At 37.7% G+C, this 22,868-nt stretch overlaps 1 protein-coding gene across 1 annotated transcript in view; it reads left to right on the top strand.

Moving 5' to 3' along the window:
• The window catches only part of RIMS1 (regulating synaptic membrane exocytosis 1), a 445,223-nt gene that overhangs the window by 327,934 nt on the left and 94,421 nt on the right, over window positions 1-22,868 (top strand). The window contains 4 exon segments of the mRNA XM_058554050.1: window positions 5,060-5,143; window positions 13,046-13,117; window positions 17,791-17,973; window positions 19,032-19,144. Of these exon segments, the coding sequence (XP_058410033.1) occupies window positions 5,060-5,143; window positions 13,046-13,117; window positions 17,791-17,973; window positions 19,032-19,144 (452 nt within the window).

Genomic DNA, 22,868 nt, shown 5'->3' with positions numbered 1-22,868 from the left:
GTGGATGCGGCCGAGCCCCAGGGGACACATCCACGTATTTCCGTGAATGTCGTTGCGGATGCCGCGATGCGATTTGTAACTGCTTCTGGCTGCCGCTGTTTCCCTTCTGTTGCTGTTCAGTCCTTTTGTTTACACTCCACTCAGGGAGCCTTCCGTTCGCTGATAAGGCCAAGGTCCAGGGAGTTATCTAAAGGGGAGGACCACTTTCCTGTTAGTTCCACTGATAAATATATCTATAGGTTTAACAGCAATCTTCCATAAACTCACAACAAGAATTCTGTTTAGGTGGAATACTTCCCTTATGCATCTATAGTCATTTTTTAATCAACCTACTCTTTGATATAGACCATGTTTTGCATTAAATTATATTTTGACAATAAAAATATGTTCATCATAGATTTCCTGATGCCTTACAAAAATAAATACACATTTTATATATATATGCATGTATATACACACACAAAATTTTGCTTACACTTTTTAACTGATTGATAAATAATTCTGATTTTAATTCAAATGTATTGAATGATTATGTATTACACTGTCTCCTAATTGTGATCAGCTAATTTTTCCGTTATGATGGAAGTTTCTGTTCCAGTAAACTTGGTTATAATTGATGGTCTTGGTTATAATTATCTCTTTTCGATTAGAAGTCATTCACTGGAAATGTGCATACTTCCTCTTTAGAAATCCTGAAGAAAAATGCTTAGTCATGCTAATGTAACCCACCTCTCCTCTTCTTCAGAGGCTGCTTAAGGCTTTCCCTTAGCAATCTTTCCAGTCTGACTCTATGTATTTGTTTATGAGATGTTTGTTTCTGGAATTGAATAATAGGTACAGGTATGCATACCCACTTTTAGTGTCTTTGTAAGATTCTGCTAAAAAATCTACTTTTTAATTTTCTTATATTTGTAGAATTTGTAATAGAAATAACACCTAACAATTTTAATATCATCTGTATAAGTGCTAAGAGAAATGTAATGTGAGCCACATGTGAAATTTTAATTTTTCTGACTGCCACATTAAAGAGGTGAAATTAATCCTTTAACCCAGTATATATCTGAAATATTATCATTTTAACGTATAGTCTCTTAGATATTTTACACTCCTTTTTTCATAGTGCTCAATAGGCACATGTGGCTTGTGGCTATGGCATTGGACAGCACAGGTTTGTTCTTGTGCCAAAACCTATTGGGAATGTGTTCCCCTGTTACACTGAAGCCATTGAGTTCACAAGTCTATATGTTGGTGAATTTAATCTCTCAGGTCAACCTGTAGACAGATAGTCTGGCCACAGTTATTGTGCAGTCAGAGTGAGGTCTAAGTGAGTGTGCCTGCTTTTGATAGAAGAAGAAAAATAGGATGGAAACCTATATTCACTCTATATGTTGAATAAAAAGAAATTTTCTGTTAAAAAAATGAAAGGAATCATCAGTGATCTTTAATTTGTTGGGGTCACTTTGTTGCCAAGGAGAAAATATAGTGAGATAAGGTTTCATCAAGAAAATTACAGAAGTTGTAGATGCATGTTGGTTTGGAGAATAAGGACCTCAAATGTCCTTTTGTACACACAGCTGTAAGCGGCTTTGAAGCAGAACATAGTCGTATCTACAGTGGGGACTTTGTTCTCTGTGGAAAATGCCCCTGAAGTCCCCAGATAGGATGCACAGAGTAGGAAGAGGGAGGCTTAGAGGGTTTGCAGGTAAAATAATTTCTCTGATTATTGACTACTCAAGTCAATAATTAAGAAGTTCCAGATGACTTCTTATGTCAATGCCTAATATATAGTAGATAAAATGTTAGAGAAAATTTGTTAAAAACATAATTTCGTATTCTTAAGATAGTAGCATATTTCCACAGCCTTGTAAACTATTCAAGATTAAACCATTTGCCGATTCTAAACCATCTTCATGAACACTTCTTTGCTGTTACACCAATTTAATGCCCTTTTCTGAAGTTTCCTCACTAACTTTTAAAACAAATGAAGTTTTGAGTTAATACAAAGGATGGGGCTGGCCCAGTGGCATAGTGGTTAAATTCACATGCTCGGCTCCAGCAGCCCAGGGTTCTCGGGTTCAGATCCCGGGTGCGGACCTACACTGCTCATCAAGCCATGCTGTGGCGGCATCCCACATACAAAATAGAGGAAGACGGGCACAGATGTTAGCTCAGGGACCATCTTCCTCAAGCAACAAGAGGAGGATTGGCAAGAGATGTTAGCTCAGGACCAGTATTCCTCACCAAAAAAAAAAAAATATATGTATATATACACACACACACACACACACACACACACACCGTATAATCAGTTATCTCATTTGTTCAGATTTGGTTTCTAATATTACAGTACTTCACAGATATCTTTTGTCTGTGCTGTTTATGGAACGAGCGATCACATTTCCGTGTAATTTCTCTTTTAGACGGTGAAGCTGCTTAGCTGTGTTCTGCCAAGAGAGGTGCACCGTAGGGACACGCACAGATGCAAGCATGCATACTAATTCAGACTTGAACACGCACGTTCATTTCAAGGTGTAGCAGTGCGAGGGGGAAAAAGCCATAACATAAAAACTTTTTAATTGTTTCCCGAGGCCTGTCGAGCTAATTCCTTCATATCTCGGTGAGGCCCCTCACCACTGTTCATTTCTTAGTTAAGGATCTCATTGTTTCTTACCTGTATTACCACAAGACCTAGAGTCTTATCTCCTTATTATATACTTAAATATTCACAAATATTTATTGATGGCTTATTCTGTGCTATGCCTAGTTGATGTAATGGTCAAAACAAGACAAAACACTAAAGTCCCCACGTTCAAGGAGCTCGCGGCCTGTAATTCAGTGCCACCACCATCAGACTGACCTTCTGTTCTGAGCACAGTGACATCTCTGAATTAGGGAATTTAGAATACCTGATATTAAAGTATTAATAATGTAACTAACTTATGCAACTTGCGGGCAAGATGGTTTGGAAAGAGAAATCAAAAAGGGGCTGGTTTAGTTCACCTAGATAGGAGAAAAAGATGAAGAAGTTGCACACATTTTAAAAACTATAAAATATACTAGTCTATTTAAAACTCACAAATGTATGATACTAAAACTTATGTAGTATCTATTCCTTGGACAAAAACTGAGTATAAATTGATCCTGCTCTCATCATATACGATATATGAGGGAAAAGCAAACAGACTCCTTATACTGGTGCTAGATATCAGCCTATTCAGAAGGACTTTGAGTGTACAGGTCTACATAGATTACGCTAAATATTTCTTCAAAAATTACCTCTTAATAGCTTGCATTCACAATTGCTTGTTGTAAATGTGCACCCTTCTTCATAGCTTTCACTGCATGTTCCATAATTATAGCATTTTTCTTTACTTTTGTGTTTAAATAAACACAAGGACTGGAATTTTGCCTCAGGAAGCAAGGTTACTTGCAATTGTGTCAAATTAAGATTACTTATTACTTTACAGAAAAACTTATTAACTCTATATTTGTGTTTTCGAATAACACCATAAGTTTTAACATGACTAAGTGTAACTTAATATAGAAAACACTGTAGTTGTAATTGTTTCCTTATTTTAGAAATATATTTCTTTATCGTATCTACAGATCAAAGGCCAGTAAACTGAAAAGATACATTTTAAAGCATTCAGATTGGATTGACCATTTAAATAATTTAAAATAATTAAATATTTAAAATTAATGCAAAATGTTTCTAATTTCACAAACATGTAACACATTTAAGAGGACATGCCACACGGTTTTTCCTTGTGCCCAAATTCTGCTGTTGAATACCTTTATATGCTTCACTGCTTTTGCAGAGCCCTGCCTGAGTCTTGCGGAGTCTAAGGCCAGGTGACGAAGCACGGGCTTCCAAGGGGCTCTCAGAATCCGGTCCCTGCTGACCTCAGGTATCCTGGTCACATGCTGACAGCCCTCTGCTGCTTTTGTCCAGGTTGTCTAACAAATGCAATAAGCCAAGTTATAATGGCAAAAAAGATGGCTTCTTTTTTAACATTATGACTAGTCTCCTTTGGATAATTATAAACTCTTACAGCTGGATGAGTCCTTAAAGACGTTCAGTTCTCTCTTGTTGCATATGAGGAAGCCAGTGTCAAGAGACTTCATCCTGCTTAAAATGTTCATATCTAATCTATAAAAGTTTCCATATCTGGCCGCTTCAGTCCTTTTGTGCCTCTTTTCAGTCTTCGCCTGGATGTTTGCAATTCGTGTACAAATTACACAGACAGAATCTCAAGATAGTTTAACAAAAGAATGAACCAAGTTTCAGACGTTTAACTCTTAATTGGAAAAAGTGTTGTTGTAAATGCTGGCATAAAAAACAGCTGTTTAACCAATTGAGCGATATTTTTGCCAATAGCGATTAGCAGAGTTTTTTAACGTGGTGCTATTTTACCATCACATTGATCTATATCTCTCGCTATTATCCATAAGTGTTTTTTACTCACAATTAGGCTTGCAGTTTTCCCCGAGAAAACTTAAGACTTCACTGGTGGTGTTCCCATGAATTCTGTCTTCATGTCAGTTTTCACACTAAAGAGCACTTTTATTTCTTCCTCTTAAACTGTGTTTCTGCTTTATATTAAATTCACATGCCCCATCTTTGCCACTTTATCCAGTAATTTCAAGGCCTGCTATCGAATAAGCATTGGTAGTTTATTAAACCTGTTTTATCCAAACAAAAGCCAGATTCTTAAGGATGCATCTTTTGAAACCTAAAGTTATATACATAGTGACGTATGTGTATAGACGTGTATCCACAACAAGCACATCTACAAGAACAAAATTACACTTAATAGATTTCAGACATTTTCCCAGATAAATTGTTTCTCTGTTCACTTATAAGGTTACAGATTTTATTTTCTTACAACATTATAATTTATCTTTCCAAATCTTATGAAAACGAAGAGTGAATTATGGAGAAAGAATCTACACTTTGCCTTTCTGGGGTACTTTTCCAGTCCTGTTGTACCATATGTTCTTTTGTTTTAGGAGTTACTAAATGTCTTGTTTTCTCCTGTCTTGTTCGTTGGGCAAACAGGGGTAGATGGTCCCCCTCCCTAGATAGGAGACGACCTCCTAGCCCCAGGATTCAAATCCAGCATGCATCTCCGGAGAATGACAGGTACTAGTCACCTCCTCCTCACAGACACGTGGCCTCGAGAGGCTTGTAGGCACCAAGTGAAGGACAACCAGGAGGCACGTTGGCCACGAGGCTTCCTCCAGGAGCCTGTGCCAGATCCGTGGTGGTCCCACCAATCCGTGCCAATAAAGCCCCTCAGAATGTTCCCTGACGAGGACGACATGCGCACGGCACGGGGCAGACGCACAGTCGGACCCCGTGGGAGAGCTCTGTTTAGTGAGCATTTGCATCAGGTTTTCACTTGCTAGAAGCGTATTTAACTATTGCTTTTGTTTATCGATAAAAATCAATAAAAATTCTCTGGTGCTTTAAAGTATTGTAAAACCTCTCGCAGAGCCTGTTCCTGTTATGTTGGTTGATGGTTTGGTCTCTGTTGTCCTCTTGTTTTGTTCTTATTACATAGTTGATAATGAAGTTTAGGCTTTGGGGTATATTAAAAAATGTCTGATTTAAGGTAGAATGCCTGGTTCTCATAAATATTATAAATATTGTGTTTTTAAACCAAATCTTGTCCAGGGCTAGGGTCGGTCCACAAGGTAGGTTTTTAAATATAGCATCAGTGGTTTGAGTCCACTTTATGCTGTTCTGTTGGACGAGCCACAATGCACGTTTTCCATTGCTTTCTCCTTCAGTTGTAGTTAACTCAGTTCTCCTGTTTTATGTTGTTATACACAGTCTTTATCATTAAGTGTCTTTTCCCGGCTGGTCACAGAAGGTTAGTGGGTGTTTGGGATGCTTCCCTTCTGGTGTAAGCTGAAATTCAGTCAACACATCGGTGATATTTATTAAGTAGATAAGAATATGCAGTGTCTCAGAAACAGAACTAGTCCTGCCAGCATACAGGTTCTTATCTGTTTTTTAGTGTGTGTATAGCAGAGGAATTGTGCCCTTGGTTAGCAGTGGTGCAATTTGTTTTCTGTATCTGTAAATCGTCAGATATGTTCAGGATTTCAATTTGAAAGAAAAGCTAAACACTGTCACTCAGAAAAAAATTAATAAGTCATTTTACAAATGTTGGAAAAGGCCACAGGCTATTTCATGATGGCTTTAAGAATATTTTATCCTGTTTTAATCTTTAAGACATTTACCTCTTAATATGACTTACATATTTGGAATTTAAAGCTAATTCTTTCTGCTACTATCTGATTTCTAGGATAGAAGTTCTGGGACTATAAAAAATAGTAAAATCTTCAATTTAGAATTATTACAGATTTAAAGTATTTTCAAATAAAAATATAAAATAATTGATAAATTAAATAAAAATTATGACCACATTCCTACTCATTCATTCAACACATATCTATCGTGCCCCTACTGTGCACACCATTCTAAGGGCCAGAGCCACAGCAGTTATAGGACAAGCAAAGTCCTAGCCATCAGGGAACTTAGGATTTCCTTTTATGAAAGACTATTCTGGAAAGCCTTTGAATTTATTCCAAAGCAGGTAAGTCAGTGGGTTTCATCTTATGTAATGACTATTTGAGAATAGGAAAATTAAGTAGGATGATTTTGTAGTGAATATAAATGTGGGTGTATCTGGGCATAGATTAAGCAAAATGGAAATCCAAATAATAGTTTCAGTTCTTACGTAATTGAGATGAAGATTAGTTGAAAATAACTTGTCATTTAATCACATATGAATTAATTATGTTATTTGATTTCATAGATTATATCTGTAACTTTAAGGATAGATTTTAGGAGCAGAAATGGTCATTTTAGGTAAGGTTATTAAAGGAAATTCTAACTGAAATATAATTCTGAACATACTTTTTACTTTTTTGTTATGACATATGTGTAAATAAGTTCTATATTCAACCAAAAGAAATACGTTTCAAGTGGCTTGATACAATGATTTATTACTGTAGGGAACAGGAAATTATTTACAGTAAACTTTTATTAAAATATTGCAACAATATGTGCCCATAAAAATGGAGAGAAATTACTGCATCAACTGATGCTAAATTCACAGGTAACCATGTCAGCCGCTCGGCTGCCCTTAGCACTCACATTTTACCTCTTGTCAGCTGTATTTATTTATCAGCATGCAGAAGTTTCTACCAATTGGCAAATGAAGTGAACGTGGCATCAGATTTGGAGACAGCAAATGTTCACCAGGGTTTGGGCACCAGGTGGCTTTTGCCCCAGGTCACTGGTAGCCTGGAAATATTCTAAAATTTATATAATTTTAATGGTACAATTTTTAAGGTACTATCTCTCTATAATTTAATTTCAACAGTAAGCAATCTTGGTGTCATCTCAAGTGGTACGATAGATTTATTTGGAATTAACATGGAAGTATATTTATCTAGATCTAGGAATATTTTCTAGAAGTTGTAGGATATTTAGAATGATGATGAGGAACAAAATACATAAATTTGAAACCCCAGGTAATGTTTCTGACTTTAAAATTGTAGTGAAAATTTCCTTGCAATTTCATTACTAAAAATATTGAGACTTTTAAGAATCATTCCACCAACAAAGTATCTCTTTGTAAATGGCTTTATTTTGCTATATAAATAGTAACTTTTATGATCCTATATGTATGTAACTCTGTTTATGAATCTTAATAAAATTTAGATCTACTCGTGGCTTCAAATTAACTAAAATTTGTGAGAGCAAGTTAGAAAGAACGGTGTTTTAATCCTCCCCAGAGCATCACGGCTCTGAGCTGGGTGCTCACAGTGGAGTCAGGTGTCCTAAAGTGTGATGATGATGCTTATTATTATCATCTAATTCAGCTTTAAACTATTTTTGGTAAATGGTTTTTCAAGAAAATGCAATATATTCTTTTTTTATTTTTTTTTTATTTTTGATAGTGACCATTCTAATGGGTATGAGGTGATAGAATATATTCTTATTTGGTACATTTTGAGATGCATGTTAACACTTCATTAGCTTGAAGTTACTGACTCTAGTGTTTTGATTGAGAATATTTTTGCATCAATATACATGACATTTTTAAGGATGCAGTTCGTTGGTGTGTCACAAATAAATACTGAAAACATTTGATAAAACAACCCTGTTTTCTAGAACTAAATTATTGGAACAAGTAAAGCATCCCACTATATTTAAGATTAATTCCTGAGTCCTTCTGCTGAAGTTGCTCAAATTTCCTTTGCAAATGGCCAGCCTTGTCTAGTCTCCCACACTTGTCTAGTCTCCCACACTTGTCTAGTCTCCCACACTTGCCACTTGGCTGCGGCTACTTGCCTGTAAGAAACTGTGACCAAAGTATCAAGTGGTTTCTTTTGGTTCAGAATGAGTGAATCTTCTTTCTCCATTGAAAATATTTCTGGAATAAAGAAATCACCCACTTTTTCACTTCCAGAATTCACGGTGGTTGCCAGGTGGATGAAGAGTTAGCGTAGAACCACTTAGAAATTCAGGACGTTGCTAATTGTTTTTGTTTGCTTCGTAACGTCATTTATTATCTGTGCCTTTCAGACATGTGCTTTATTTGAATAAAGGAAATGCACCTGTGTGATAAAATGCTTAGTGAGTTTATTTAATGGCTATAGTCATAAGCATAAATATCAATAGTATACAAAAGGGTAAATCTTAATTGCATACATCCTCCTTTTCTGCATATATTTCTTATTTAGGTGGATTCTGTTCAAATTTAATTTTTCCTTCCCAAACTTATGAGGAAATAAGATGATAGACATTTGCACTCCACATTAAGCCATCTAGGTAGTCAGCCAGAATATGTACAAATATATTCTTATGATATCAGTGTTAATTTTAATTAAAAAATTATGTGGGAGATTTTTATTACATTCTCTCAAAGCAGAACATACTGTATTTTTGTTTTATTATAAAAATAGTGTTAAGTAATATTACTATTTTATTAGCATATTAGTTTTACCGTTTAATAGAATTGTAGCATCTTCAGAAAAGGCGTATTTGCCAGTGTCTTCAGGGAATTGCTCTAATTGAATTTAGTTATTGAAGAGGAAAAGAAAGCACAGAAATAGGTTTTACCAATTACTTTTCTTCTCATTAATACGTTTTATGAATCTTCACACTTAAGTTAGTAGAGAGAGAATAATAATTAAAAATGAAACTTCAAAAATTTAAATTTAATTAGGGACCCCCCCACTTCCCTGATTATTACTCTTACATCAATTTGATAATAAGTTAATTATTGTTATACCTTACATTGGAACGTATCTTTATAGCTTTTAAAGATTTTCATTTGTGCCCTGTGAACCAGGAAGCGTAAGGCCAGAATTATACAACTGTTAAGTTGTAAAGTAAAGGAATACTCAGGATTTATGGCTTTTGCATATCTAAACCAAAGAAACATTCTTTCTGAATAAATAATGATAAAAATTTTAATAGAACAAAAAGCATGTTAAAACCCAAAATAAATAAGACAATGGAAACACTATAACTCTTTTGTTCACTTCTGCCCAGGGATCCATCTAATTAACATCAAGTCATTCAGAGTCACTGGATGGCAGAGTGGGCAGGGGCCCTGAGGACATGGGGACAGCATGGTGGTGTCCTCACCACTAATTCAGCCCATATTACCTTGGACAAGTCACTTAAACCTTCTGGGACTCAGTTTCCTCATCTGTAAAGTTAGGTGGTTGTAGATGGACTGACTGAATTCTAGTGCCCCATAAGACACTAAAATTGAATCTGGCTGCCTCGTCGCCTCATGATAAACATACCTTGGGCCAGTAATAATGACTGACAATTCATTATGCCTAAGGCAATAACCGAGGGCATTTCTTGTTTATGATGTTTTATGTTTTACTGACGCCCAGAAAACAAGGCAAAGTTTTATTTCTAAATTTATTTGATGTAAACTGAATTTTATAGCCCTAGTATTTTACTTATTGTAACTTTTAGTCTCTCAAATTCCAGTATAATACTCAAAAATATTACTTTTTTTTTAACTATCCATTCAACAAATACTTATTGGGAAGCTCCTGTGTTCTAGGCATGAGGTTACAGTGACAACCCAAACAGACGCCTTCCTGACCAGGAGGAACGTAGAGAGATTGGCGTAGGGCGGGAGGTAGCTCGTTCACTGTGATCCGTTTTACGGTTACGTGATCGATAGTGTCAACAGTATGTGAATGTAGATGATAGTTCTAAGCTTTCCCAGTTTACATAGCACAAGCCTCTGTTTATTTCGAGAAAGAGCTGTGTTTCAAACACAATATATTCATAGCTGTAATTTAGGATTTGGGGTAGAAAAGACAGAATTTTCTGTTTTCTTCTGTATGCCTGCTTTATGCTGGATTATTACAGTTAAGTGTATATTATTTTAGAGTTCAAGCAAGGTACCAGGTGCACACCTGCCCTGGGCCTGTGCACTCGATGGTTTTTCTCCTGGGACGTGTGTTCCCTGGATGGACACATGGCTCACTCCCTCTCCTTATGTCTCTGGTAAAATGCCACCAACTCAACAAGTCCTTCCCTGAGCATCCTACTGGAGATTGCAGTCTGCACCCGCCCCAGTCCGCCCCAGGGCTGAATCTCCCAGCCCTGGTTCATGTCTTGTTGTTGTTAGCATTTATCACCTTCTAACATACTATATAGTTTACTTGGTGGAGACTTTATTTCGTGCTTATTTTTTGCCTTCTCTCAATAAAATGCACATTGCTTGAAGGCAGAAATCTTTGTTTTATTCTCAGGTGTGTTCCAAGCACCTAGAACAGTGCCTGGCATGTACACAGCCCAACACATGTTTGCTGAATGACTGAATGAGTGAAAACCCTTAGTGACAGTGAGTTTCACGGATTGGCCTAACACCCTGTGCTCTCATTTGGCTCTCACTCTGCTGAAGATGACAGAAGGAACGTTTGTCTCCTGTCCCTGAGCACTCCTGGGACCAAGAGTAAATTTCCCAGAATGACAGACCACTTTGTATTTTGAGTTCAGATACCCACTGGGCCTGCAGCCCCTCTTACTCTGCCTCTCTCCTCCCCTCCTTCAGCATCTCCCACTGTGTATGTGCCTTTCTTCCCTTCCCAACACCCACCGCCCACTGATCTCGGGCGTGTGCTGTGAGCTCTTCTACTCTCTGCTCCCTGTGACCCTCTCTGCCAACCACGTGGTCAACAGAGTGGATAAGAACAGTCCCTTAGTGTCAGAGAGGGGTTCTCTCTCAGTGCTTTCCCGGGCCCGCACCAGATTTCATGGTTCTCCCCTTCTTGCACAAGGTGCACCCATGGGGCACGCGTCAGAGTGGGCGCCTCCACCGCTCTGCTGGCCAGTGTGTGACAGGAGCAGATTAGGAGCCAGACAGACTCTCTCCCAGTATGGCTGCTGACCGACCCGGTGGCCTGGCCCTGGGCCTGTTCCCTCATCCGTAAGATGAAGGCGACACCTTCTTACAGGATTGTCATGAAGGGTGAAGAAGTCAGTGCCTCCCTCATTGTGTGGCATGGGGTCATCCTGCAGTAAATCCTCTTTTCCAGCTAGTAAAGGAAAGTGGTTCACGAGAGATGTCTCCCTCCTCTTTCTTGCCTTGCTTCCATCTCCTCAGAATGGGATTCAGAGTACCAAAGGCAGAACACACGGCTCAAACCCAGATTCTGAATTTGAGGGACAAAATAGTGTTACATATTAGTTATATGATAGTAAAGCCTAGTTTTTGGCAATGGTGGGAGAGATGGGGAGAGATGAACAGCCCTGGAAGTCTGTATGCTCTGTGAAGGCAGACTCTGTGTGTGCCGGGGTGTGTGTCCCTGGTGCCTAACGGGGCTGCACATGCTGGACCCTCGAGACATCTGGCATCAACAGGTAAAAAGAGTGAAGATAGGAGAGTAGAATGTAGAAGTTTTCATCACAAGAAAAAAAAGTTGTAACAGTGTGTGGTGATGGATGTTAACTAGACTTACTGTGGTGATCATTTCTCACTATTCTCAAATCTCCTGTCAAGATGTTGTTTGTACACCTGAAACTAATAAAACATTGTATGTCGGTTATATCTCAATTAAAAAAACACGGTTGTCTCCTTAACATTGTAGAAAGGAAGTGATATCAGGAAAGAAAAATAAGCATAAATTGTTGACAGTTATTGAGATTACACATTCGTTTTTATAGTTTCTCTGTTTTTTTATGTATGAGTTTCTTGACCACAATATTTTATATTTGTTTCAAACAATACAGTAGTCCAGATACATTTTAGGTTATTAGGTTTTGTGTAAGCTACCTCGGGAGGTGAGCTCAATATATAGACATTATTTCTATGGGAAGATGCATTTTGATTTCCAAGTGTTCAGTGTACATATGTATTTTTGGAACATAGAGTGAATTGGAAACTATATTAGTTTTTTTATTTGTGATATATGATTAGCATTTAAAATGCTACATGATTATAGAAGCATCTTTATGATAATTTAAAAAATATTTTTAATAGTTGATTTAAAATACTTATGTCTAACATATTTCACTATAGCATTTTTTTATCTTTTCTTCATAATTTTGTTGGGGAAGCAAAAAATCTTTGTAGCATCAAGTTTCAACGTGTAAAAGTAGGCAGCACGTCCCCCTCTGTGGTCGTTCAGCACCGACACCATTCCTGTCATCACATCTGTCATCACCACGTCCCCGTGGAATTGTTCACTTGTTAGGAGAGGCGGGTTGCTCAGCAGGGATCCGTGTTGAAGCTTCAATGTAGACTGACCTGTCTGTCCCAATAGAGTGTCAGCTTCTTGTGTCTCCTGTTGGGCAACTTGTGTCTTCCACGCAGCACCAGTTCTGATTTTTATTTTTATTTTTTTTAATTTTAAAAAGTATTTACTGACAAAACCATGTAGATAAGATAGTTGCCATTTTTCATGTCTGTTGCTTTTATCATTGTATGATATTCCTGTAGCTTTATTCATCATATATTTTGTATTTCTTTAACATTTCATTCCACAGGCACTCCAGAAAGTCTGAAAGATCTAGCATCCAAAAACAGACTAGGAAAGGCACCGCCTCTGATGCAGAAAGGTAGGCTCGGTGCTGTGCTGGGCGGCCATCTTCACTTCCGCTGATGCGTGCAGGGGGCCTTCTCTGTCACGTCACACGAGCAGCTCATAATCACAGATCGTGATGTTTACAGACATTCACGTGAATAGCTCTCCTCTGTGGGAATAGTCTTGTTCAAAAAAACAAGAGAAGGGTAATTTGAAGGCAGCCCTTAAATCTTAGAGTTTAAGGCAGATATCATATATTTCTCTTAGTGATCCTTGCGGTTGCTAAAGAGGATTAGACCCATACTCATTCCTATATACATAATAGGACATTAATATTTTGTTTCTGAGATCATTTAAATGTTACCAATGAATATAGTACCTAGAATATGCAAATATTTTTAGTGTCTGTTATTTATCTGAATGACGTCATCTTTTAAAAATTTTCTTTTCTGCAAATGGATAATCTAAGATTCTACTTGTGTATTACAACCAAAGATATTTGCTGAGTTAATGTAAAATTAACTATAAGGGATTATCGACCGTTGTTTGCAATTTCCAACTCCGAAGATTTTTTGAGTATTTTTAGTTGCAAGATATTGACATATTTTTTTACATAGCTGTAAAAAAAAAAAAAAAACACTTGAAGTCTAATTAACATATATTTGTTCATCCAAAAGTTATTGAGAGCATATAGGGGCCACAGATGTCAATGAGCGAGCGCCTCCCAGGGTCACCATGGTGTATAATAACTGGGGGCCTGCACGTGGTTCAGGGAGAACGAGGGAAGAGGGGGTGTGGATGAGTTAGGAGCCTTTTCATAAACAGGTGTCACTGGACTAAATCCAGATATATGAAAGTAGACATGAGGAATAGACCATTCCATGACAGGGAAACAATGGAGAAAACACAGATCCTTGAAATACCCTCTTGAGTCTGAGGAATCCATCCCCATATTGGGAGGGAGAATAGGACTCAGGATTTGGGAGAGAGGCCTGAAAATAAAACTGGGAAAATCCTTAGAGGTTGTTATGCGTGACCTGTGGGCCGTGCTACAGAATGTCAACTTCTGATTTATTCATCCATGAGCTGTCGATGGGCTTTAAACATGGGCGGTGATGATTGGTTTTGAGTTCCAAAGTTATAGATCACTTGGACAACATTTTGTGAGATAGATTGAAAGAACCAAGCGTAGATTCGACATGCCAGCTAGGCTGTCACGATAGGCTTGGTCAAGATAGAATCTGTACAATTCAGCAATTCATTCAATTAGCAGATATGTGCCAAGGTGTGTGCTAAGTTCAAGGAGTAAGATACTGAGCCGTGTATGAAAATATTTTGAAAGATTTGGTGACCAATTATATGTAGGAGACAGGCAGCACTGATTTCTGACTTGGTGCCATTTAAAGCAGGGCTTCAGATTCTTGGGGGAGCTCTTGAGTAAGATGAAGTCTGACCTTTCACCCTCCTGTGAATTCAGCTCTGTCCTGCTGGCGCCATTCTGCGTACAGCTCTAGTGACTCTTCTTCTTGTGGAGCCTGCTCTCTGTGTCCCAACTGGGGACGTTCTGTCAGGACGAGTATTTAGAATTGGTGAAGCACCCATTTTATGTTGTGCTGGTGCTACTGGAAAGAGCCCGTGTAGGCCTGTAACGGCCAGTAGAGGAGGAACCATTTTCAACAGTTGACCTTAAGTACCATGTGCATGTCCATCCCTAAACAAGTCATTAAAAAAAAACCAAATTATATTTTTAAGCTGCAATAGAAGCAATTTACTGCAAGTCCATTTGCAGCTATAGAAATGTCTGACCAACAACCTAAGGTTTTGATGAGAATGTGTTTTACTTAAGTTGAAGTCAAAACACTAGTCTTAGGTGAAGAGAGTGGGCCTGGGTTGGACTCAGTATAAATATTTAGATATCCATTTGAAGACGATGAACTAGATTCAGGCATACTTAGGTTTGGATTACAATTTTGCTCTTGAAGCCTAATTTTTTTGTTTAAAAAATATGAGATATTTATAGATATATATAGCAGAGTGGGTATTCATTACATGCCATTTTCCATATATTTAGTTTCTACAAACTCTTAAGACAGTTCTGCTAAAAGTTGCCAAACATTTTGATACTTGCGCATATATTTATATTGTGTTTTACAAGAGCAGCAGTACATCCAGGGATGTGCCATTTTTCCTCTCGTGACACGGAAGCAGATCCCGTCTCAGCAGACAGCAGAGGGAGTAGGCACGGGCGCTCGGCAGGTCTGCGTGGGTCCTGCCGTGACCACTCCTTAGCTCTTTGGCTCTTTGCAAGTCCATCTATGATCCTCAGTTTCCTGTCCATAAAATAGGAACAGGAACACCTCCAAGAAAAGAACGTGTGTGTGTATACACACACACACGTACATACATACATGCACACGTACATATGTACACACACATTCCGTGCCCGGCAGATACAGGTGGCTCCATACTGGGGCTCAGTGAGCAGTGGTTGCCATCGTTCTGCTTATCTCTCCTCACCCCTTGTTGATTCTATAAAATGCTTGTTCTTAGTCTCCTTCCTTCTAGATCCTTATATTCTCAGCACATCCCATGTCGCTGAAAAGATCAAAGCTCCACAGCTGGGATTCGCCCGCATTTCACTCCTGTACCTCAGGATTTCTCAGTCAGTTCTTTCTTCTTGTCCTTGGCCCCATCACCTCTCGTCTCCAGAACCTGCTCCTCTGCCTTCACGTTCTGCATTTCCAGTCTCCTCAGTTCCCTCCCTGTAATTCCGCCTCCCCAGCACACTCCTCTCTCTTCCTCAGGCGGGGTGGTCTCTGTGCCCGCTTTGTGTTTCGTACTTGTTATAGTCTGGCTGGTGGCAGGAACTGATTTGTTATTGAAGGACTTTTAGTTTGTGTCGATGAAAAAGCAGATCTGGTGCTCAATGTTTAACCTCAAACACTACAAGCTGTTTTCCACACTGCACACCCAGGCTCGGGAGCTGGCAACAGTAAGTCACAGAGGCTCTGTCTGTGTTATATTCACCGAGAAAGACATTTATTTCCCCCCAGAATTGCTTTTGCTATTTTTGCCATTTAGTTTGGTGCCGCATAAGGTCCACCTCAAGTTTCCACATTTCACGTCACATTCACGGAGTCCTTGCAGTGCTTGTAAATTGCATTAAGGAACAAAGCGAGATTTTAGTGAAATTGCAAGATCTGTGAAATTTCTCTGTAGTACTAGGGTGAAAACTGTGGTATTCGGTTTTCAAACCACACTTAGAAAGTGTATTCTGAACAAGGATTGCCTGAACTTTATTCTCAAGACAATGGCTTTTAAAGAGTGATAGATAGAAACTCATTCCCCGTCCTTGGAAAAGATGTGATCATGCAGTCCTTCCCGTATGAATTAATTCTGTAGTTGAGTTAATGTGAAAAGTCAGCTCAGAGTGAATGGACTGTGTTAATATGTAGATATATTGACAACATGTAAGTACTGTCAGTTCTTTTTCTTTTAATTTGGAAATCGAGGTGACAGTCCAGGTTTCGGGATCTGCATTAGGTCTGATAAAGCGTTGCTCAAGAAGATAAAACACACATTTATTAAATACCTAAGTTGTACCTTTTTGTTCTTTAGAAGCTGACATTTTCCCATTTTATTGTTCTGAAACAGAGGAGATACCCTGAATCAAAATAATTACAGCTGTGAAGATCATTTTACTTGAAAGAAAAATGGTCGATCCAAATACAAGATGAATAAAGCACTCAATAGTGTCCTTCCAGTGATCAGTGTCTATTCTTTACGCTCACACTTTCAGTCGCTTGATACGGGAATTTTACAGCATCGTTTTTAAAAGGATGAGGTATGATTTCATTGCTTCTGGTGCTGTAAAAAAAGTAATGCATTTTAGGTGTTTTAAATGTGCATTTTATTTAAAATACACACTGAAAATGATGAAAAAGGCAAAAGCATGTATCTGTTTTGAGCAAGCATATATATATAAACAGCAGTTTTTAATTCTTAATCCTTAATTCATAAATTGGCTTTATAATAATTTTGAACACTACATTGAGATAACTGTCAATATGTGGACAAGTATCTTTTCACATATTTTATATCTTAGAAGATACGTGTCACCATTTGCATTTAGTCAGTTCAAGGAGGAAACACCCTTTGTCCCATCGGATCATTTTAATTTCTTGCGTACATTCGCCTCAGAAGACACCTTCCTTTTCGTACCTGTTTAGATAGCCTTCCTTTGCAGAGTAAACTTTCGAACATTGTAAAATATGCAGAGAGCCCTACAGTGCACGGTGTCTTCTTGAAGGCAGTGCTTGCAATGTCCCTGCTTTGGTTCTTCTGGTATATTCACTCCCTCAGTCAAGGGGACTTCAGTGAGCATTGTCTCCAGGCAGCTGTGTTCTAGGCTCTGGAGATACAGCTCAGAAAAAAACAAGAGACAGAGTCTCTGCCCTTGAGCCACCTATGAGAGGTTTATCACAGTGGAGGAGTCTCCATGAGCCTCTAGGAACTGCACGGCATGCACCTTTGTGGTAACTGGTCAGTCTGATTTGAATTCCATTTCAGTAATTGCGTGATGGGTTTTCTTCTGGCTTTCAAAATCACTGTGGTATGAGTAACCAGGTTTTCCTTGGACAGATGTATTGGTATCAAAGTTAATGTGAACCTGCTGACTGAAGATCTTTTTTGACCCTAATGTTTTAGGGTTCTCCCACCATGTCTTTCTAGAAGGGGATACGCAGCCCTGAGAGCGACTGATCAGCCAGTCCTTAGGGGAAAACCTCCCACTCGCTCCCGGTCGAGTGAGCACTCTAGTGTCAGAGCACTGTGTTCTGTCGACCAGCTTGCCCCTGGAGGGTCGGCGCCACCTTCTCCACTTCTGACAAGGTCGCTACTCAGTGTCCAGCCCAGCATTCGTGTCCTGCCTCCGGGCGTTGGTGTGGTGGTGTACCTTCCCTAGCACTCAATGCTTTCACTCATTATGACCCCATATTTTTAATCCTTCCTTTGTGACACTTAAACCTCTCCCACACCCTCTACTCCTCCATCTATCTTCACTGTGCTGGTGGTATTCTGTAGTCCCTGCCAGTTACCTACCATTGAAGATTAAATTTGGCTGTGTTATGTCCTTCCATCTGTTTGTGGCATATTCATATATATTTTTTTTAATTATGTGAAATTCTGTATAAGAAATTACCTGGAATTAAATGTGTATTTGCTTTAAAAAGTGTAAGAGGAATTTTTTAAAAACCTTTCGTATGTGTTCAGTAAAATGTCAGAGTCTTTTAAAGTCCTTTAGATAAAAAGAGCTTACTGCCAGTGGACGAGGTCAGCCTTGCCCTGTGTGGTGGTCGTGTGGCCGCACACTCTTCGATGTGTGGTTTCGACCCTGGCACCAGTGCACTGCATAGCATGTGCCCAAGGCTATTTGTTTAAATATCTTTCAAGGTTTTTCCTATTTAAAAATAAGGTACAAGTGAATGGTAGTTTATAAAAGTGTAAGGCTAGAACTATTCTTATCGTGCACAAACAATTCTAGATATAAATGTAGACTTAGCAGCAATTTAGGCAACAGCCTTTCTTAACTGAATTATCCACCTTGTTGAGATTCAGAGGCTGTAAGTAGGTGTATTTGGTTCAGCACTACCCAAAATGGGTAACTTAATGGAAAGACACAACTTCGTAGAAAGTCAACGAGAAGTGCGTCCAGTTCTGCTCAGTTCAGGAACTCGTTCCACAGAACCGTGTGTGGGGCAGATGTGGCGCTGTCTCTTTTAGCCTCTGTTGTTCCTTTTACACAGATCGTTGAAAGTATTTGATTTTGCTTCCGAAGGGCCAGTTAGGGGTTTTATGTCTGTTTTAATAGGAACAGGAGGAAGGGAAAGGTTTCTGTCAGCGCTTCCTGGAATTTCATCGTTTCATTCCCCTTTGTCTTTTGCCTGCAGAATGCGCCGGCAAGGAAGCCCCAGCCGGTCCCCGCCCGTGGACGTGGCCTTCAGCAGCCGCAGGGGAAGGCAGCTGCCCCAGGTGCCTGTGCGGAGTGGCAGCATAGAACAAGGTATCCACAGAGAGAGCGCTGTCCAAAACCGGGGATTGGAAGCCCCCTCTTTTTATACTCCTTTTACTGAAGGAATAATATTTTGATCACATGCAGTTTGCTGAATCCTAAGAATCTGTTTCTTAGAGTTCTATTCCCGGCACCTAGCTATGATGGTTCATGGCGTATACTCTACTTTTGCTGAGTGAGTGAATGAATGGATTTTAGATGACCAATGAAAAGAACGGACTGAGTCCTAGAAATACCTTTTTTCAAAGGGACAAAGGAAGAAAATGAAAATTTAAAAATCTTAGTAAAATATAGTATTTCATGTGTTAAAGGAAGACTTATTTAACCTTGTCTTTAGAATATTTTTTAGGTTAAACACTTGATCATATTGAAATCTTTACTAGTACTTTTTATGTTAACTTACTTGCAATATCTTATATTTTTTATATAAGTTTAATGATGAAAAAATGACTTAGAGCACACATTGTAGTCTTTTTTTCTTAACAGTTCATGTTACTCAGAGGTTCCCTTATTTTAAACATATACAGGTGTTTCATTTTCCTAGCGATAAAGAGAAAGAGAGAGTTTTAATGGTGGAAATTAAATTCACCAGACTACCTGGGCTAGATGACTGAAGTACTGGGTTAAAATAGTCACTGTTTCCTTCATGTGACCCGAGGTCCTGTCCCGTTTCTCAGTAGGTGAAATGATTTCTTATTAGTATATGTTATCACACAAATATTGTCAGAGATTTGTTAGGTAGTTTACTGAAATAATTTTTAATTTGGAGTTGTACTATAAAGTCAGTGAACTTATATTTAAAACGTGTCTTGAAAATCTTCATCCCTATGAAACAAGTGAAAGGTTAATATTTTAATATTTTTTTCAATGGTATTGGTTGTTACTGATGTAAAACTTGTGTTTTACTCCATATTGAGGGTGCTGGGTGTGTGTTTTATTCACTTAATTGAAGTGCTTTACTGCATGTATCACTGAAAGGTTAGAGATCTAAGAAGATAAATATGTTGTTTCAAAGACTGATATGGCAGAGTCTATAAGCAAAATATTTGGTTATAGAAAAATCAGTGTAGATTTTAAGAAGTGTTAACTTATGGATAAAGGAATACCACTACTGTCAACTCTGGATTTATATTATTTTTTAAAATCATACATCCCGTTGAGATGTCATACTTCAATATTCAAGGTTGTTATATGAGTATTCATTTAATCAGGAAAATATGATGCTATGTGAAACTCGGACTTTCTTTTCTAAAGAACAATTAATTCATTGAAATTCTCAATTCACATGTTTAACAAACTTTATTTTCTCTTTTCTGGGAACATTTTGAGAAGATAATTCATAATTAATGTTATTAGAACTGTAATTAGCAATACCCTAGATGAAATTATTTTAAAATTTACTTTTAAAAAATAAAATTTGGTGTTTACTTAAATTATCCATTCATGAACTCCTGTTGCACAACTAAAAGAACTACAAATTCTGGTGTTGAGCTGCAAACTCAGTGTTATGACCATATTTTGCTACATTGATATCCAAAAAGTCATGTGTTCCTAAAATTCTTTGCATTTCCTCCAGTTGTTAAAGCACCGTACAGGTTCAAAGGCGTATAAGGGTACTGCATATAACTCTCACATAGTGAGGTTATAGTTTTTTTATTTCTGTATCTATAAGAATTCCTTCTACGAAATCAGTTGGACTGTATGCTGGACTTTATTTTTTTTAAAAAGCTCATGTTCTGTTGTTAATATCAGCATTACTGTTTATGATATTCATATTCACAGCTGTTTTTCAGAGAAATCGTCAATTTGTAAGGATTGAAGTGAGGGGGAGGAAAGGAATTACTGAGGGTGAAGTTGATGGAGTTATTTTGATATTTAATATCATAAATAACTAGTAAACACTTGTTATTGGAGGTTCCTGAAGTTTATGATCTTAAGAATCATATAGATACAACCTTTTAAAAATATAACAAATACGTATTATTATATCTAAGTGTTTTTCGATAATTAAAATAGATCTGGTTAAATTTATGATGTTAACATGTGTTTGGGGACTTTTGGTAAATGATGATACTTTCCGCCATTGTCTTGTGGATCTATTTCAAACTGAGCAGACGTGGCAACTGTGCGTGTCCTAAAACACGTTTTTAGAAGTAAACTTCTAATTTGATTCAGGGGGCTGGAGAGAGTTTAGCATGTTCTATTTAACATTGATTTCATTGTTGTTTTTAGGGCTATAGAATTATGTCGTGTTTTTTGTTTTTCTTTTGATATTATTTGTTAAACTTTAGTTCTGTCTTCTATGAAGACTGATGCTGAAAGCAGTTTATTTGCAATTGATTAAGCCTCTGCTGCACTTGACTGCCTTCCTTCTAGTCTTCTTTTTTTGTTTGTCTTTTACTTTTAACAAAGGGTAGTTTTCTTTTTTAAGAAATAACTGAGTTGTTAAACAATAAGAGCAAATATTTCAGATGGTTTAGCTTCCTGGATGGTGGTACAACTTCTTGATGAGCTTATAAAATGATGTTCTTCATATGCAGTTTCTGGATACAGTTACCTACATTGTTGTTTGTAGGATGGTGCTGGGACGGTTGGGTTGTTTGACTGGATGCCTCTGTTTTTTTCTGTAATTCAGTTTTACTGCTCTCTCTTTGTACCATAAAAGCAATATGTATTTTTAAAGGCTAACATATCATTTGAAAAGACATATTTACTTAATTTTTGAAAAAAATATTTTTATGTTTCTTTTAAAAATTAGAAATGCTAGCCTATTTGCTACATAGAATCTGATTATGTTCAAGTACGGTTGGGGAAAAGAAGAGGGGGAATTACAATACAGATTTTGAGATAAAGTAGCTGAAAAGTAGCCTTAAAGTTTAGGTAACTCTCCTGGTGTGTGACAGTGGAGAGCAGACTTCTGAAAGTTTCTCTGGTTGTATCCAACACTGTCATCCAGTGTAGCCGTCCGATGCAGTGAGGCTGAAAGCAGCACAGCTGGTTTTCTAAAAACGTTGTATGGTTTCCTGAAACCCACCAAGTGACGCTCCTGCTGCTCAACTGGGTGTCTTTTAAAGAAGAAATATTTGCAAGGTTCACAAACTAACGCTTGATATGCCACTTATGTTTCTGTGCTGTTATTGCCTCTGCTACTTGACCCTCTGATGATGCCCGTTCGGGAATATCTGGAAAGGGCTTTATTTCTCGGTAAATGTGGGACCAACAAGGAGGTGGATATAAAGCTTTACCAAATGTCTAAGAAACGTAGTCTCTCGAGGACAGTTTCACTTTGATATGTAATTAATTTGAGAAGGGAGAGAGAATTACTTAAGTCAGAATGTAGTTTTTCCATGTGGAAAATGTTACAGAATATTTTCCACAGTGAAAAGAAGCTACCTACTATCTAGTAAAAAATGCAATTTATTTTCTCGTTTATTATATGAAATTTCAAATTATCTGAAATGCTATCATTTTTGAAGTAATAAAAGTTTTGGTTATGAATGTTAGATATGCTTTTAAATATATTTTCTATAAAAAGTCACAATGGACTACAATTAAAATGTGTTAGTGAAATTGTTGCTGAAATATTTTGCAATTCTTAAAAGGCAAGAAAAAATACTGCAAAATATACTTTTCAAATGCCAAACATATTAATTTCCTAATGTTTCTGTTTTTATTTTAAATCTTTAAATTGTTGTATTCATTCTTTCTTTGGTTA

The sequence above is a fragment of the Diceros bicornis genome, chromosome 14, assembly GCF_020826845.1.
Source record: "Diceros bicornis minor isolate mBicDic1 chromosome 14, mDicBic1.mat.cur, whole genome shotgun sequence".
NCBI classification, from domain to species: domain Eukaryota; kingdom Metazoa; phylum Chordata; class Mammalia; order Perissodactyla; family Rhinocerotidae; genus Diceros; species Diceros bicornis.
This window is presented reverse-complemented; position numbering and strand designations above follow the sequence as displayed.